The 17807-nt window shown below is 42.8% G+C and overlaps 1 protein-coding gene across 7 annotated transcripts in view; it reads right to left on the bottom strand.

Moving 5' to 3' along the window:
* Positions 1-17807, bottom strand: part of TECPR2 (tectonin beta-propeller repeat containing 2) — a 137946-nt gene that overhangs the window by 91402 nt on the left and 28737 nt on the right. For all 7 annotated transcript variants that reach the window (XR_012416151.1, XM_045397017.3, XM_073998287.1 and 4 more), the window contains exon 3: positions 769-897. Coding sequence is in view for 5 of the 7 variants with exons in the window: in XM_045397017.3 (XP_045252952.1) it covers positions 769-897 (129 nt within the window). In the remaining 2 variants the exon portion in view is untranslated. The remainder of the gene's footprint in view (positions 1-768; positions 898-17807) is intronic.

Here is a 17807-nt window from a genome sequence, read left to right as displayed (position 1 = left end):
AAAATGTTCTCCAATTATAAACAGCACTGTGTTAAGCTTCTCTGAGCATAATTTTTTTTTTTTTTGAGACGGAGTCTCACTCCATCAGGCTGGAGTGCAGTAGCGTGTTGCAATCTCGGCTCACTGCGACCTCTGCCTCCCGGGTTCAAGTAATTCTCCTGCCTCAGCCTCCCGAGTAGCTGGGATTACAGGCACACACCACCACGCCAAGCTAATTTTTGTATTTTTTTTCTTTTTTTTTTTTTTTTTTTGAGACGGAGTCTTGCTTGTCGCCCAGGCTGGAGTGCAGTGGCGCGATCTCGGCTCACTACAAGCTCCATCTCCCAGGTTCACGCCATTCTCCTGCCTCAGCCTCCCGAGTAGCTGGAACTACAGGTGCCCACCACCACACCTGGCTAATTTTTTGTATTTTTTAGTAGAGATGGGGTTTCACCGTGTTAGCCAGGATAGTCTCAATCTCCTGACCTTGTGATCCGCCCACCTCAGCCTCCCAAAGTGCTGGGATTACAGGCGTGAGCCACCGCGCCTGGCCAAGTTTTGTATTTTTAGTAGAGACGGGGTTTCACCATGTTAGCCAGGATGGTCTTGATCTCTTGACCTCATGATCAGCCCGCCTTGGCCTTCCAAATTACTGGGATTACAGGTGTGAGCCACTGTGCCCGGCTTTCTCTGAGCATAAACTTTCTAAGCAGATGAGGATTTCTCATTTTAAAAATCCATGAGGAATTTACCAAGAAGTTAACACGTGTTCAGATCATGAGTACTCACCTGTTTATTTCTTCCTGGCAATGAAGACACAAGTTGAAAAACTGCAACCCTGCCAGAGGCTGTGCCTGCTGCCACCAGGTCATCAAAGCAGCTCAGCAGCTTCACCACAGTGATAGATTCCGTCTTCCCCTGGGGAAACGTTGAAAACAAATGAATCTGTAACTATGCAGACTTTGAAAATGTAAAACAAGGAGGACATTACCAAAGAGTGAAAAACTTCATCAGGCTGCAGCCCATACATATTCTTGATTAAAAAGGTATGCAAGTCAGAAATTACGTCTGTTGAAAAAAAAACACAAACAGGGCTGGGCACGGTGGATCACACCTGTAATCCCAGCACTTTGGGAGGCCAAGGCAAGCAGATCACCTGCGGTCAGCAGTTCGAGACGTCTGGCCAACATGGTGAAACCCTCTCTCTACTAAAAACAAAAATTAGCTGGGCATGGTGGCAGATGCCTGTAATCCCAGCTATTTGGGAGGCTGAGGCAGGGAGAATCACTTGAACCCAGGAGGTGAAGGTTGCAGTGAGCCAAGATCATGCCATTGCATCCAGCCTGGGCGACAGAGCAAGACTCTGTCTCAAAAAAACAATAAACAACAACAAAAAAACAGAAAACAAATATACCTCGGCAGGACGGCAGTGGTGCAATCACAGTTCACTGCAGCCTTGACCTCCCAGGCTCAAGCGATCCTCCCGCCTCAGCCTCCCAAGTAGCTGGGACTACAGACGTGTGCCCCACACCCAGCTAATTTTTAAATTTTTTTGTAGAGACAAGGTCTCACTATATTGCCCAGGCTGGTCTCGATCTCCTGGGCACAAGGAATCCTCCTGCCTTGGCCTCCCAAAGTGCTGGGATTACAGACATGAGCCACTGCACCCTGCCCTCATCCCCCAATTTTTATTTTTATTTTTGAGATGGAATCTCACTCTGTTGCCCAGGCTGGAGTACAGTGGCACAATCTTGGCTCACTGCAACCTCCACCTCCTGGGTTCAAGTGATTCTCCTGCCTCAGCCTCCCGAGTAGCCGGGACCACAGGCACCCACCACTAAGTCCCGCTATTTTTTTTTTTTTTTGTATTTTTAGTAGAGATGGGGTTTCACCTTGTTGGCCAGGATGCTCTTGATCTCCTGACCTCGTGATCTGCCCACCTCAGCCTCCCAAAGTGCTGGGATTACAGGCGTGGGCCACCGTACCCAGCCCTCATCCCCCAATTTTTTAATGTTAAAATACACCTAATATAAAATTACCAGTATCCCTTTTTAAAGTATACATTTCAGTGGTATTCAATACATTCATAATGCTCTGCAATCACCACCATCATCCATCTCCAGGACTACTGAATCTTGTAAAACTTAAACCGACCCTATTAAACAATAATTCCCCATTCATCCCTCTCCCCAGCCCCTGGCAACTACCATTCTACTTTCTGTCTTTATGATTTTTACTACCCTTTTTAAAAAAAAAAAAAAACTCCTCAAATTCCTTTTACTGTGATTTTGACTACTCTAAATACCTCATATAAATGGAACCATACAGTATTTGTCTTTTTTCTGATTGGCTTATCTCCTTCATACAGTATCTTCAAGGTTCATCCGTGTTATAGCACATATCAGAACTCCTTCCTTTTTAAGACTTAGTAATATTCTCTTGTATGTACATACTACGTTTTGTTTCTCCATTCATCCGTTGATGGACATACAAGGGTTGCTTCTCCATTTTAACTGTGAATAAGGCTTCTAGGAATATGAGCGTACAAACATCTCTTTGAGATACTGCTTTGAATTATCTTGGGTACACACCCTACCCAGGACTGAATTTTGGTATCATATGGTAATTCTATTTTTAGTTTTTTGAGCAACCACCACACTGTTTTCTAGTAGTGGCTGCATCATCTCCTATTCCTGCGAACAATGCACCAGGGTTCTGATTTCTCACATCCTTACCAACCCTTGTTATTTCCATTTTTTTTGACAGTAGCCATCCTAATGGGTGTGGGGTATAGTTTTGACATGCATTGCCCTGATAATTAGTGATGTTCATTCTTCATGTGCTTATTGGCCATTTGTTTACCTTCTCTGGGGAAACATCTATTCAAGTCCTTTGTCCATTTTTGAATTGGGTTTTTTCATTGTTGAATTTTTTGTTTGTTTTTGAGATGGAGCCTCACTCTGTAGCCCAGGCTGGTGTGCAATGGCACGATCTTGGCTCACTGCAACCTCCACCTCCCAGGTTCAAGCAATTCTCGTGCCTCAGCCTCCCAAGTAGCTGGGATTACAGGTGTGAGCCACCGCGCCTGGTCTCATTGTTGAGTTTTAAGAGTTCCCTATATATCCTGAATATTAATCCCTTAACAGATACATGATTTCCAAATATTTTCTCCCATTCGGTGGGCTGCCTTTTTACTCTGTTGATAGTGTTTTCAATGTATAAAAATGTTTAAATTTTCATGAAGTACAATTTGTCTATTTTTCCATGTTGCTTATGCCTTGATGTTATATCCAATAAATCATTGTCAAATCCAATGTTGTGAAGATTTTGTCCTATGTTTTCTTCTAAAAGTTTCATAGTTTTAGTTCTTACATTTAGGTCTTTAATTCATTTTGAGTTTTTTTTTTTTTAAAGACAGGGTCCCCCTCTCTTGCCCAGGCTGGAGTACAGTGACACAATCTTGGCTCACTGCAACCTCCAGCTCCCGGGTTCAAATGATTCTCATGCCTCAGCCTCCAGAGTAGCTGGGACTATAGGCATGCATCACCACACCTGGCTAATTTTTTGTATTTTTAGTAGAGACAGAGTTTCCCCATGTTGGCCAGGCTGATCTCAAACTCCTGGCCTCAAGTGATCCGCCTGCCTCAGCCTCCCAAGTGCTGGGATTACAGGTGTGAGCCACCAGGCCCAGCCATTTTGAGTTAATTTTTGAATGTGGTATTAGATAAGGGTCCAACTTCATTCTTTTGCATGTTAATATCCAGTTTCCCCTATACAATTTGTTGAAAAGACTGTCCCTGTGGAACAATCTTCATGTCCTTATTAAAAATCACTTGACTGGGCCAGGTACGGTGGCTCACACCTGTAATCCCAGCACTTTGGGAGGCTGATGCAGGCCAATCACTTGAAGTCAGGAGTTCAAGACCAGCCTGTTAACAGGAAATCCTGTCTCTACTAAAAATATACAAATTAGCCAGGTGTGATGCCACACGCCTGTAGTCCCAGCTACTCGGGAGGCTGAGGCAGAAGAATCATTTGAACCCAGGAGGTGGAGGTTGCAGTGAGTGGAGATCATGCCACTGCACTGCAGCCTGGGCAACAGAGTAAGAGTCCGTCTCAAAAAAAAAAAAAAAAATTCACTTGACTATATAAGAGGATTTATTTCTGGGCTATTGATTTCATTGGTCTCTATGTCTATTTTTATGTATCACTGTTTTCTTTTTTTTCTTCTTATGTCTTCATACCACAGCCAAGTCCAATATACTGTTTTAATGACTGCATTTTTGTAGTAAGTTTTAAGTTCAGGAAGTATGAGATCTCCAGCTTTGTTCTTTTTCAGGTTTGTTGGGGCTTTTCAGGGTCTCCTGAGATCCCGTATGAATCTCAGAATAAATTTTTGTATTCTAAAACTCCCAAGTCAAAAAACGTCCTTGGGAGTTTGATAGAAATTGTATTGAATTAACTTATAAATCACTTTGGGTGGTATGGACAGCTTAACAATATTAAGTCAGGCTAGGCGGGGTGGCTCATGCCTGTAATCCCACAATTTTGGGAGGCCAAGGCAGGAGGATCACTTGAGCCCAGGCGTTCAAGACCAGCCTGAGCAACATAGTGAGATCCCATCTCTACAAAAAATTTAAAAAATTAAAAAAAAAAAAAAAAAAGCCAGGCATAGTGGTGCATGCCTGTAGTCCTAGGTACTTGGGAGTCTGAGGTGGGAGGATCACTTGAGCCTAGGAGATTGAGGCTGCAGTAAGCCGTGATTGTGCCACTGCACTCCAGCCTAGGTGACAGAGCAAGACCTTGTCTCAAAAAACAAACACACAATGTTAAAGTCTTCCAATCTCTCAACATATAATATGTTTCTATTTATCTATGTCTTTAATTTCTTTCAGCAATGTTTCATGTTTCATTGTACGAGTCTTTCACCTCTTTATTCTTTTTAATGTCATTTTAAGTGGAATTTTCCTCTTAATTTCTTTTTCGTATTATTCACTGTTGGTGTTTAGAAATGCAACTGATTTTTGTGCATTGACTTTGTATGCTGCTACTATGCCAGTTTCATGCATTAGTTCAAACAATTTTTTGTGGAATCTTTAGGGTTTCTACATAAAGAAAGATCATGTCATCTGCAAACAGAGATACTTTTCCTTCTTCCTTCCTGATTTTGAAGCCTCTTAATTTCTTTTTCTTGGCTAATGACTCTGGCTAAAATTTCCAGCACTGTGTTGAACTGAAGTGACAAAAGCATGCATTTTGCCTTGTTTCTGATCTTAGAGGAAAAGCTTTCCGTTTTTTACCATTAAGTATAATTGTTCACTGTTTTTCATATACAGCTTTTATTATGTTGGGGTAGTTTCTATCCCAGTTTGTTGAGTGTTTTTACCATAAAAGGGTGTTGAATTTTGTCAAACGCTTTTTATGCACCAGTGGAGTTGACCATGTAGTTTTGTCCCTCATTTTGTTAAAACAGTGTATTCGGTTTTATAAGGTTCAAAAGACTTTCATATGTTGAACCGTTTTTGCATTCCAGGAATATATCCCACTTTGGTCATGGTGTATAATCCTTTTAATATGCTGCTGAATTTGATTTGCTAGCATTTTCTTGAAGATTTTTGCATCAGTGTTCATGAGGGATACTGATGTGTACTTTTCTTGTGGTATCTTTTCTAGTTTTGGTATCAGCATAATTCTAGCCTCACAGAGTGAATTCAGAAGTATTCCCTCCTCTTCAACTGTTTGGAAAAATTTGAGAAGAAATAGTGTTAGTTCCTTAAATGCTTGGTTAAATTCACTGGTGAAGCCATCGTGTCTAAGGCTTTTCTTTACAAGGAGATAATTGATTCTATCCTCTTACTAGTTACAGATCTACTCAGGTTTTCTATTTTTTCATGGTTTAGTCTCAGTAGGTTTTGTGTTTCTAGGGGTTTGTCCATTTCATCTAGGTTATCCAATTTGTTGGTATTCAACAGATCACCATCCTGTCATAATCCTTTTTGTTTGTTGAATCAATAGTAAGGGTCTACTTTGTTTCTGGTTTCAATCATTTGTGTCTTCTCTCATTTCTTCTTGATCAATCTGGCTAAAGGTTTGTCAATTTTGTTGAACTTTACAAAAATTCAACTTTTGGTTTCACTGATTTTCTCTATTGTTTTCTAGTCTCTATTTCCTTTCTGTCTGTTCTAAGCTTATTATTTCCTTCCTTCTGCTAGTTTTGGGTTTAGTTTTTCTTCCTTTCTAGTTCCTTAAATTGTAAAGTTTAGGTTGTTGATTTGAGATTTTTCTTATTTTTTAATGTATGTATTTAAAGCTATAAATTTCCCCCTCAGCATTATTTTCACTGTCTCATAAATTTTGGTATGCGTGTTTTTGTTGTAATTCGTCTTTAAGTATTTTTAAATTTCCCTTGTAATTTCTTTATTTACCCATTGGTTGACTGAGAGTATATGGTTAATTTGCACAAATTTGTGGATTCTCCAATTTTCCTTTTGCTACTGATTTCTAACTTTATCCTGTTGTGGTTGCAATAAGAAGATACTTTGTATATCTTTTAAAATCTACTGACACTTAATCTGTGGCTTAACATATGGTCTATCCTGGAAAACATCCCATGTACATTTGAGACAATGTATGCTATTGTCATTGGGTAGAGTGTTCTATAAATGTCTGTTATATCTAGTTGATTTATCATGTATAGTTTATTTATCCATTATTGATAGTGGGATATTAAAGTTTCCAACTTTTATTGTAGAACTGTCTATTTCTTCCTGCAATTCTGTAACTCTTTTTGTCTGACAGAAGAATAGCCACCCGATCTCTTTTCATTACTATTTGCATGGAATATCTTTTTCTATTCTTTCACCAGCAACATTTGGATCTAAAGTGAGTCTTTTTTTTTTTTTTTTTTTTTTGAGATGGAGTCTCGCTCTGTCGCCCAGGCTGGAGTGGAGTGCACTGGCACGATCTCGGCTCACTGCAAGCTCCGCCTCCCGGGTTCATGCCATTCTCCTGCCTCAACCTTCTGAGTAGCTGGGACTGACTACAGGCACCCGCCACCAAGCGTGGCTACTTTTTTTTGTATTTTTTAGTAGAGACGAGGTTCCACCGTGTTAACCAGGATGGTCTCGATATCCTGACCTTGTGATCCGCTGGCCTCAGCCTCCCAAAGTGCTGGGATTACAGGCGTGAGCCACCGTGCCTGGCCGTGAATCTCTTATATATAGCACATAGTAGGATTTTTTGTTTTGTTTTCTTTGAGATGGAGTTTTGCTCTTGTTGCCCAGGCTGGAGTGCAATGGTTCTATCTCAGTTCACTACAACCTCCGTCTCCCAGGTTCAAGTGATTCTCCTGCCTCAGCCTCCTGGGTAGCTGCGATTACAGGCATGCACCACCACGCCCAGCTAATTTTTGTATTTTTAGTAGAGAAGGGGTTTCACCATGTTACCCAGGCTGGTCTCAAACTCCTCACCTCAGGTGATCCACCTGCCTTGGCCTCCCAAAGTGCTGGGATTACAGGTATGAGCCACCGTGCCCAGCCTGGATTGATTTTAAAATCCATTTTGACAACCTTTGTCTTTTGATTGGAGAGTTTAATTCATTTACATTTAAGGTAATTAACTGAAAAAGAGGGACTTATTTCTATCATTTTGTTCCTTTTATTTATTTTTTTGAGACGAGTCTCACTCTGTCGCCCAGGCTGGAGTGCAGCAGCATGACCTTGGCTCACTGCAACCTCTGTCTCCTGGGTTCAAGCAATTCTCTGCTTCAGCCTCCCAGGTGGCTAGGATTATAGGTGGCCGCCACTACACCTGGCTAATTTTTCTGTTTTTTTTAGTAGAGACGGGGTTTCACCATCTTGGCCAGGCTGGTCTTGAACTCCTGACCTCGTGATCCACCTGCTTCAGCCTCCCAAAGTGCTGGGGTTACAGGCATGAGTCACTGTGCCCGGCCTGTCATTTTGTTGCTTTGTATATGCCTTAAGGTTTTTGTCCCTAGTTTCCTGCATTAGTGTCTACTCCTGTGTTTAGCTGATTTTTTTGGGAACATTAAAATATTTAAATTCCTTTCTCATGTCCTTTTGTGTATATTCTACAGTGATTTTCTCTTTCATTACCATGGGGACTACATTTAACATCCTAAAGTTATAACACTAATTTAAATTTCTATCAGCTTAATTTCAGTAACACAGAAAAACTCCACTCCATTACAGCTTGGTCCTCAACCTTTTTGTTTACTGATACCACAAAATTATACCTTTACAAATTGTGTGCCCCAAACCATAAAGTAAATAATTATTTTAAATTCTTTAGAAATTCTTTTACCAAAAAAAGTACTTTAAATTATGTAGAAAACAAAATGTGGGCTGGGCACAGTGGCTCACGTCTTTAATCCCAGCACTTTGGGAGGCCAAGGCGGGTGGATCAACTGAGGTCGTGAGTTTGACACCAGCCCAACCAAAATGGAGAAACCCCATCTCTACTAAAAATACAAAAATTAGCCGGGAGTGGTGGCACACACCTGTAGTCCCAGCTACCTGGGAGGCTGAGGCACAAGAATCACTTGAACCTGGGAGGTGGAGGTGGCAGTGAGACAGTATGGCACCACTGTACTCAGCCTGCGTGACGGAGTGAGACTCCATCTCAAAAAAAAAAAAAAAAAAAAGAAAAGAAAAGAAAAGAAAATGTAGATTTACAAGCCAACATTACAATACTAGCTTTTAGACTAATTTAAAAAAAAATTTAGTGTCTTAAATCATGTAGAAAACAGAAATGCAATTATAAACCACTGTCACAGTAATATTAGCTTTTATAATTGCACATATCCTTCACTTTTGAGATCTTCAGATCTTCATTTCTTTTTCTTTTCGTTTCCTTTTTTTTTTTTTTTTTTTTTTTTTTGGAGACAGAGTCTTGCTCTGTTGCCAGGCTGGAGCGCAATGGCCGGATCTCAGTTCACTGCAACCTCCACCTCCCGGGTTCAAGTGATTCTCCTGCCTCAGCCTCCTGAGTAGCTGGGACTACAGGCACAAGCCACCACACTTAGGTACTTTTTGTATTTTTAGTAAAGATGGGGTTTCACCATATTGGCCAAGATGGTCTTGATCTCTTGACCTCATGATCCACCCGCCTCAGCCTCCCAAAGTGATGGGATTACAGGTGTGAGCCACCACACCCGGCCGAGATCTTCATTTCTTTATACGGCTTTGAGTAACTGTTTAATATCCTTTAATTTCCCTCTGCAGGACTCACTTGAGTATTTCTTGCGGGGCAGGTCTTGTGGCTAATGAACTCCCTCCATTTTTGTTCACCTGGTAATATCTTAATTTCTTTCTCACTTCTGAAGGACAGTTTTGCTGGATATTAGATGCTTAGTTGACAGGTTCTTTTTTTTTTTTTAACACTCTGAATATATCAGCCCACTGTATTCTGACCTCCAAACTTTTTTTGTTTGTTTTTTGAGACAGATTTTTGCTCTGTCATCCAGGCTGGAGTGCAGTGGCCTGATCTCAGCTCACTGCAACCTCCGCCTCCCAGGTTCACACGATTCTTGTGCCTCAGGCACCCAGATGGCTAGGATTACAGGCACATGCGCCACCATGCCTGGCTAATTTTTGTATTTTTAGAGACAGAGTTTCACCATGTTGGCCAGGCTAGTCTCAAACTCCTGGCCTCAAGAGATCCACCTGCCTCGGCCTCCCAAAGTGCTGGGATTATGGATGTGAGCCACTGCACCTGGCCCCTCCAAAGTTTTTGATGAGAAATCTGCTTATAATCTTACTGGGTATCCCTTGTATATGATGAGGCATTTCTCTCTTCTCTGAAGTTTTTTTAGTCAGCTTCCTCAGGTTGAATCCTTTCTTGAGACAGGGTCTCATGCTGTAGGCCAGGCTGGAGTACAGGGCCTCAATCATATCTCACTGCAGCCTCAACCTTCCAGGCTCAAGCAGTTTTCCCACCATAGCCTCCCGAGGACCTGAGACTACAGGCACATGCCACCTCGCCCGACTAATTTTTTTGATTTTTAGCAGAGATGAGGTCTTACTATATTGCCCAGGCTGAGCTCGAACTCAAGTGATCCTCCTGCCTTGTCCTCCCAAAGTGCTGGGATTCCAGGTGTGAGCCACTGAACCCAGCCCAAAGGTTCTTTGATTTTCACTTTTGGGAGTTTGACTGTAATGTATCTTGGTGTGGGTGTCCTTGAATTCATCTTACTTGGAGTTCATTTAACTTCCTGGATGTTTATATCCATGTCTCTTGTCAAATCAGGGAAGCTTCCAGATACTTTCATTTCTTTCTATAACTCCCAGAAAACATGTTAGTCTGTTTGATGATGTCCCACAGGTCCCTTAGGCTCTGTTTATGTTTCTTCAAACATTTTTCTGTTTCTCAGACTTGATAATTTTAAGATCTTATCTTCAAATTCACTGATTCTTTCTTCTGCTTGCTCAAATCTGCCTTTGAATCCCTCCAGTGAATTTCTCATTTCAGTTATTGTATTTTTCAGTTCCAGAATTATTTTCAGTTTCTTTTTAGGGTTTCTATCTCTTTATTTATATTTACATTTTATTCATACACTGTTTTCCTTTTTCTTTTCTTTCCTTTTTTTTTTTTTTTTTTGGAGACAGAATCTCTCTCTGTTGCCCAGGCTGGAGTGCAGTGGCATGATCTTGGCTCACTGCAACCTCCATCTCCCAAGTACAAGTGATTCTCCTGCCTCAGCCTCCCGAGTAGCTGGGACTACAGACTTGTGCCACCACGCCCAGCTAATTTTTGTCTTTTTTACTAGAGATGACCCAGGTTTCAACATGTTGGCCAGGCTGGTCTTGAACTCCTGCCCTCAAGTGATCTGCCCGCCTCAGCCTTCCAAAATGCTGGGATTACAGGCGTAAGCCACCACATCCAGCCTTCATACAGTGTTTTACCTTTCTCCACATCTTATTTATTTATTTATTTATTTATTTATTTATTTAGAGAAGGAGTCTCACTCTGTTGCCCAGGCTAGAGTGCAATGGCACAATCTTGGCTCACTGCAACCTCCACCTCCCAGGTTCAAGAGATTCTCCTGCCTCAGCCTCCCAAGTAGCTGAGATTACCAGTGAGCGCCACCACACCTGGCTAGTTTTTGATTTTTAGTAGAGACAGGGTTTCACCATCTTGGCCAGGTTGGTCTCATCTTGGCAAGACTGGTCTCAAACTCCTGACCTCAAGTGATCCACCTGCCTCGGCCTCCCAAATGCTGGGTTTACAGGCATGAGCCACCATGCCCAGCCCTACATCTTCTTTAGTTGTTTGAGTACCTTTAAGACAGTAGTTTTAAAATCTTTTTCTAATAGGTCTACTATGTGGTCTCAGGAACAGTTTCGGTTGGTTTATTTTTTTCCTTGGAAGAGCATACTTTCCTGTTTCTTTGTGTGCCTCGTGATTTCTTTTGTTGAAAACTGAACATGTGAATCTAATAATGTGGTAATTCAGAAAATCAGTTCCTCCCCTTTCCAAGTTTACTGGGTTTTGTTATTCTGTGTGTGCGTGTGTGTGTGTGTGATTCTTTCTGATTACTGTAGGCCGTCTGTGCCAAAGATCAGTCTCAGGTATAAACTTAGGTCTTTTCTCAGGTCTTTTCTGTGCCTATACCTTTTCCTAGGCATGCACAGTCACTTCTTAATTCTCCCCCTTAATGCAGTTGCTTTTCAATGTCGTATTCTCTAATATCTAGCTCCCAAATGGGAAAAAAAAAAAAAAGTGAAGCAAGGGAGCAGGACCATTAGCTCTTTAAATCCCCTGGAAGTCTTGTTAATTGGAGGGGGGAGAACTTGCAATAACGAGGGAGGTGTAATGACAGTGGCCACCCATCTCTTTGTCTGCACCTCTATGATTAGAAGTAGCAATCAGCAGTCAGAGCACAGACCCCAAATATTTAGAGGACAGGATGCTTTTTGCCTATTCTGGCTCCCACAAGCTATGTGCAAGCTCTAGGAACATCCGCAGAGCTGCCTTCCACAGAACTGGGGTTGGGGAGTGCATAGCTGCTACTGTGCTAAGAGTTGAAACTGACCAAAATTAACCACAATTTGCCATCCAGGCAAGAAGCTGCAAGCCTCAATAGACTTTGGAGTTCCAGAATAGTTACATCAGACAGATCCTGCCAGTACAACTGATGTCTAGGTGTGGAGACATATTACTGGTGCTTCCTCTTCCACCATTTTCCCAAATACTCTCCTTCCTTTCTAGGTTTTTAACCTTTGAAATGAAAACACAAAAACAAAAACAAAAACAAAAGCATCCCACCTCATTTCTTTTTCTTTTTCTTTTTTTTTTTGAGACGGAGTCTCGCTCTGTCGCCCAGGCTGGAGTGCAGTGGCGTGATCTCGACTCACTGCAAGCTCCACCTCCCGGGTTCACGCCATTCTCCTGCCTCAGCCTCCCGAGTAGTGGGACGACAGGCATCCGCCACCACGCCTGGCTAATATTTTTGTATTTTTAGTAGAGATGGGGTTTCACCGTGTTAGCCAGGATGGTCTCAATCTCCTGACCTCGTGATCCACCTGCCTCGGCCTCCCAAAGTGCTGGGATTACAGGCGTGAGCCACCGCGCCCGGCCAACCGCACCTCATTTCTAATGAAGAAAATGGTGATCAATCAAGTATGAATATACTGAGCTCCTATTAAAAGATGGGTCAGATGCAGTGGCTCATGCCTGTAATCCCAGCATTTTGGGAGGCCAAGGTGGGCAGATCACCTGAGGTCAGGAGTTCAAGTCGGCCTGGCCAACATGGCAAAACTCCATCTCTACTAAAAATACAAAAATTAGCCTGGCGTGGTGGCACGTGCCTGTAATCCCAGCTATTCGGGAGGCTGAGGCAGGAGAGTTGCTTGAACCCAGGAGGCAGAAGTTGCAATGAGCTGAGACTGCGCCACTGCACTCCAGCCTGGACAACAGAGCAATACTCCATCTCAAAAAAAAAAAAGAGTACTAAAGAACTTCAACAAGAGAGGTATTTTCCCCAGCCCCTGCTCAAACAAAAGAAAACAAAAACAAACAAACAAAAAAAAACAGGAATCTAGAGTCACAAGAACTGTCCCAGATTCAAGTTCTACTTTATTTTACCTGATCAACAGGGACAATTCATGAAGTGAACACTTGTTATCCATAATCTACCTGCCCCACAGGTTTGCTGAGAGGATTATAAGACGATACATCTAAATATGACTTATAAACTAATTCTTACCATGTTTTGGTTTTCAGATCAATAATCCTATTAAAGCTTAATATGCTGGTTTATTTTATTTTATTTTTTTGAGACAGTCTTGCTCTGTCGCCCAGGCTGGAGTGCAATGGCGTGATCTCGGCTCACTGCAACTTCCGCCTCCTGGGTTCAAGCAATTCTCCTGCCTCAGCCTCCTGAGTAGCTGAGATTACAGGCAGATGCCACCACGCCCAGCTAATTTTTGTATTTTTAGTAGAGACGGGGTTTCACCATGTTGGTCAGGCTAGTCTCAAACTCCTGACCTTGTGGTCCTCCTGCCTCAGTCTACCAAAGTGCTGGGATTACAGGCGTGAGCCACCGTGCCTGGCCCAATATGTTGGTTTATAAAAAGCACATGTATAAGCATTGCTCACAGATGTTCAGGCTTCTAGTCTGAGTGATCTTTTTTATTTTGAAAGTATTCATTCAGAAAAATCACACAACTGTTTTGACCTTGCTAAGATATATGGCGATATCGGCCGGGCGCGGTGGCTCAAGCCTGTAATCCCAGCACTTTGGGAGGCCGAGACGGGCGGATCACGAGGTCAGGAGATTGAGACCATCCTGGCTAACACGGTGAAACCCCATCTCTACTAAAAAATACAAAAAAAACTAGCCGGGCAAGGTGGCGGGCGCCTGTAGTTCCAGCTACTCGGGAGGCTGAGGCAGGAGAATGGCGTGAACCCGGGAGGCGGAGCTTGCAGTGAGCTGAGATCCGGCCACTGCACTCCAGCCTGAGTGACAGAGCGAGACTCCGTCTCAAAAAAAAAAAAAAAAAAAAGAAAAAGATATATGGCGACATCTTCAGTAAACCATTTTAATCTTCAACATAGTAATTTATATAGTAATCAATCTGCCATATATGTAAGAAACAAATATACCTCCTTGCTCTGGGTACCAAGTGAGCTGCTATAGAAATACAAAATAAAGTAGGTCACAGTCCCAGGCCTCTTAAAGCTTAGCTGTTGCACCGAGACAGGCACATGAAAAGCCGCCTACAGTGAGTGGAGGTGGTAATGAAGGAGCTCACTTTCATCTAGTACTTTAAAGCTTTCAGGGTATTTTCACGGACTATAAATATATCTAGTGTCAGATCGTGATCTAGGTTAAGAGATTTGGATCTTAAGCTACAGTAAGAAAAAGGGAGATCCCTTGAAGATTTCTGATTTTGCCAGTGTATCAGTTAGAGGCATTTCTGACAAACACAATTAGGAGCAAGACGGAGGAAGGAGGGAGTGGGGCAAGTCAGGAAGCTGCTGGGAGTGTTTCACAATACCCAGGCTGAGGTAAGTAAGGGCCCAGTCTAGAAAAGTGGTAAACAGAACAGGCATGAGGGCAGTGAAACCTTGATGAAGACAGACTCCATCGAGACTTTGAGAAGGATGACAGCAACAAACTCTGAGAAGGATGACAGCCAGGTAATGTGTTAAGCACTTTAAACGTATAACTGGATCCTCAAACAACTTTCTATAAGGGAAGGTGCTGTAGTTATTCACATTTTACAAATATGGGACTGAGCTCCAGATAAGTTATTTGTTTTTTTGTTTGTTTGTTTTGAGACAGGGTCTCGCTCTGTCACCCAGGCTGAGTGCAGTGGCCTGATCATGACTCACTGCAGCCTTGACCTCTCAGGCTCAAGTGATCCTCCCACCTCAGCCCCCACAAGTAGCTGGGAATACAAGTGTGTGCCACCACACCCAGCTAATTTTTTTATTTGTTGTAGAGACAGGGTCTTGCTATGTTGCCCAGGCTGGTCTCAAAGTCCCTCAGGTCCCAAAGTGCTGGGATTATACGTGTGAGCCACTGTGCCTGGCAGTAATTTGTCCAAGGTTACAAAGCTAGTGAAAATCAAGAGTCGGCCGGGCGCGGTGGCTCACGCCTGTAATCCCAGCACTTTGGGAGGCCAAGGAGGGCGGATCACGAGGTCAGGAGATCGAGACCATACTGGCTAACATGGTGAAACCCCGTCTCTACTAAAAATACAAAAAATTAGCCAGGCGTGGTGGCGGGCGCTTGTAGTCCCAGCTACTCAGGAGGCTGAGGCAGGAGAATGGCATGAACCTGGGAGGCAGAGCTTGCACTGAGCCGAGATCGTGCCACTGCACTCCAGCCTGGGTGACAGAGCCAGACTCCAACTCAAAAAAAAAGAAAAGAAAATCAAGAGTCAGGATTCACACACAAATGTGGCACTCTCCAGAGGCCCTGCTCTGCCTCTGTGCTCAATACTTTCTGTGTGAATGAATCCAAAGGACTTGGTGATAGAGGATTTGGTAGGTTTGTGGAAAGGAAGGAGAATGAGGGAACCTTTATGATCTGGAGTTGGATAACATGAGATGGATGATACCATTAATGGAATTCACTGGCATTGCTTTGAAGGGAAAAGGTGATGTAATATGTTTTAAAATGCAGAGTCTTGACATGGTGGCAAGAAGTTGAAAACAAAATATTTTCCTTAGAAATTTATCATTATAAAAATGAATGCATCAGGAATTAAAATGATTTACTAGAGATTTTGCCATGTCATAGCACAAGTTCAAAATGGCTGTGAAATTTTTCTGAATGAATGGTTCCAAAACAAAAATGATCATGGCCAGGCGCAGTGGTTCACGCCTATAATCCCAGCACTTTGGGAGGCCGAGGCGGGTGGATCATTTGAAGTCAGGAGTTCGAGACCAGCCTGTCCCACATGGTGAAACCCCATCTCTACTAAAAATACAAAAATTAGCCAGGTGGTAGTGGTGTACGCCTGTAATCTCAGCTACTCGGGAGGCTGAGGCAGGAGAATCGCTTGAGCCTGGGAGGCAGAGGTTGCAGTGAGCCGAGATCATGCCATTGCACTCCAGTCTGGGCAACAGAGTGAGACTCTGTCTCAAAAATAAATAAATAAATAAATGATCATGTAGAGGGGGCTGGAAGCCTCAATATTGGTGTGCAGTGCTTGTACGTGTGCTTTGTAATGTATCAATGTCCTTTGTAATGTAACCAATGAGCTTGAGTTAATGTTATTTAATATGATTATTAATAAATGTCATGGTTGTTGATGTAAGAACCAAAACATCCCAGACATCAGATTATCAATACTTAACTACAGTTCATATAGAAATAGAATATGAGGCTTCAACTTTGCACAATACAATAGCCTAGCTATTCCAAAACACCCCCCTCCAAACACCTGGCAATGCTGAGTGAAATATTTAACAGCCTTTCAAATGCATAGCTGAGTTTTCGAGAAAGTATGGAAAATCCACAGGATCCAAAACCAAAAACAGTGCTCCCAAACTAGAAGAGAAGCCAGCCCTGAAGCTACAGGCTACCTGTAACTAATGGGCACACCCGTGGAGCCTTGGTTTTCAGAGCTGAGTAGATGGTGAGGAGCTGGAACTGATATTCTCTGCCAAGCCAGAATCCCAAGGACCTAACCCTAAGTGAAAGAGTAAGCTAGGGAAAAATCAATCTGCTGGCAAATGGAGCTGACAAGGAAATCTGTCTTATCTCAAGCATTGGCTGGAATGAATAAAAAACAGTCTTTCCTGGCCGGGCGCGGTGGCTCAAGCCTGTAATCCCAGCACTTTGGGAGGCCGAGACGGGTGGATCACGAGGTCAGGAGATCGAGACCATCCTGGCTAACACGGTGAAACCCCGTCTCTACTAAGAAATACAAAAAACTAGCCGGGCGAGGTGGCGGGCGCCTGTAGTCCCAGCTACTGGGGAGGCTGAGGCCGGAGAATGGCGTGAACCCGGGAGGCAGAGCTTGCAGTGAGCTGAGATCCGGCCACTGCACTCCAGCCTGGGCAACAGAGCGAGACTCCGTCTCAAAAAAAAAAAAAAACAGTCTTTCCTAAGAATCTGTCATCATAAGCCTGCCCCATTCAGCATCAGAGTTTGAAGTTATTCTCTCTTTCCAAGCAAAGTTCTACACAGACGGTGAATCTGAAGTGCTTCTATGTTGGTAGCACTCCAACGTGCCTGGCATTGGTAAACATAAACCCCATCTGTGGGGCTGTCCTGATCCAGGTCCCCCAGGGTTCTCATACATTAGGATGAGCCACATCACTCGCAATTAGAAATTACCATAGGGAAGTAGGCCCACGAGTGAGTCAAGTAAAACAAACCATAACAGCATTGAACAACCCTAAGTATTTCATCTAGATTGAACAACACAAAACACAAAAGAAAAATGATTAAAATGTTTTTAAAATAAAACAGGAAACTGAAATGTAAGCAAAGAACTACTACTATTGGAAATAGAAATGAAAAAATCCAAGAGAGTTTAAAATGTCACTGGGTGGAATGAAGAGCAAATTAGTCACAGTTGGAAAAAAAAAAGTATTGAACTAGATGATAGATCTGAGGAAATTACCTACCATGCAACAAAGAGATGAAAAGATTAAAAATATGAAAGACAAGTTGAGAGACATAGAAGAGAGAACATAAAGGTCCAAGCTACACATAATTGGGTTTTCAGCTGGGTGCGGTGGCTCACACCTGTAATCCCAGCACTTTGGGAGGCTGAGGTGGGTGGCTCACCTGAGGTCAGGAGTTCATGACCAGCCTGGCCAACACAGTGAAACCCCGTCTCTACTAA

The sequence above is a fragment of the Macaca fascicularis genome, chromosome 7 (genome assembly GCF_037993035.2).
Source record: "Macaca fascicularis isolate 582-1 chromosome 7, T2T-MFA8v1.1".
In the NCBI taxonomy this organism is placed as follows: Eukaryota; Metazoa; Chordata; class Mammalia; order Primates; family Cercopithecidae; genus Macaca; species Macaca fascicularis.
This window is presented reverse-complemented; position numbering and strand designations above follow the sequence as displayed.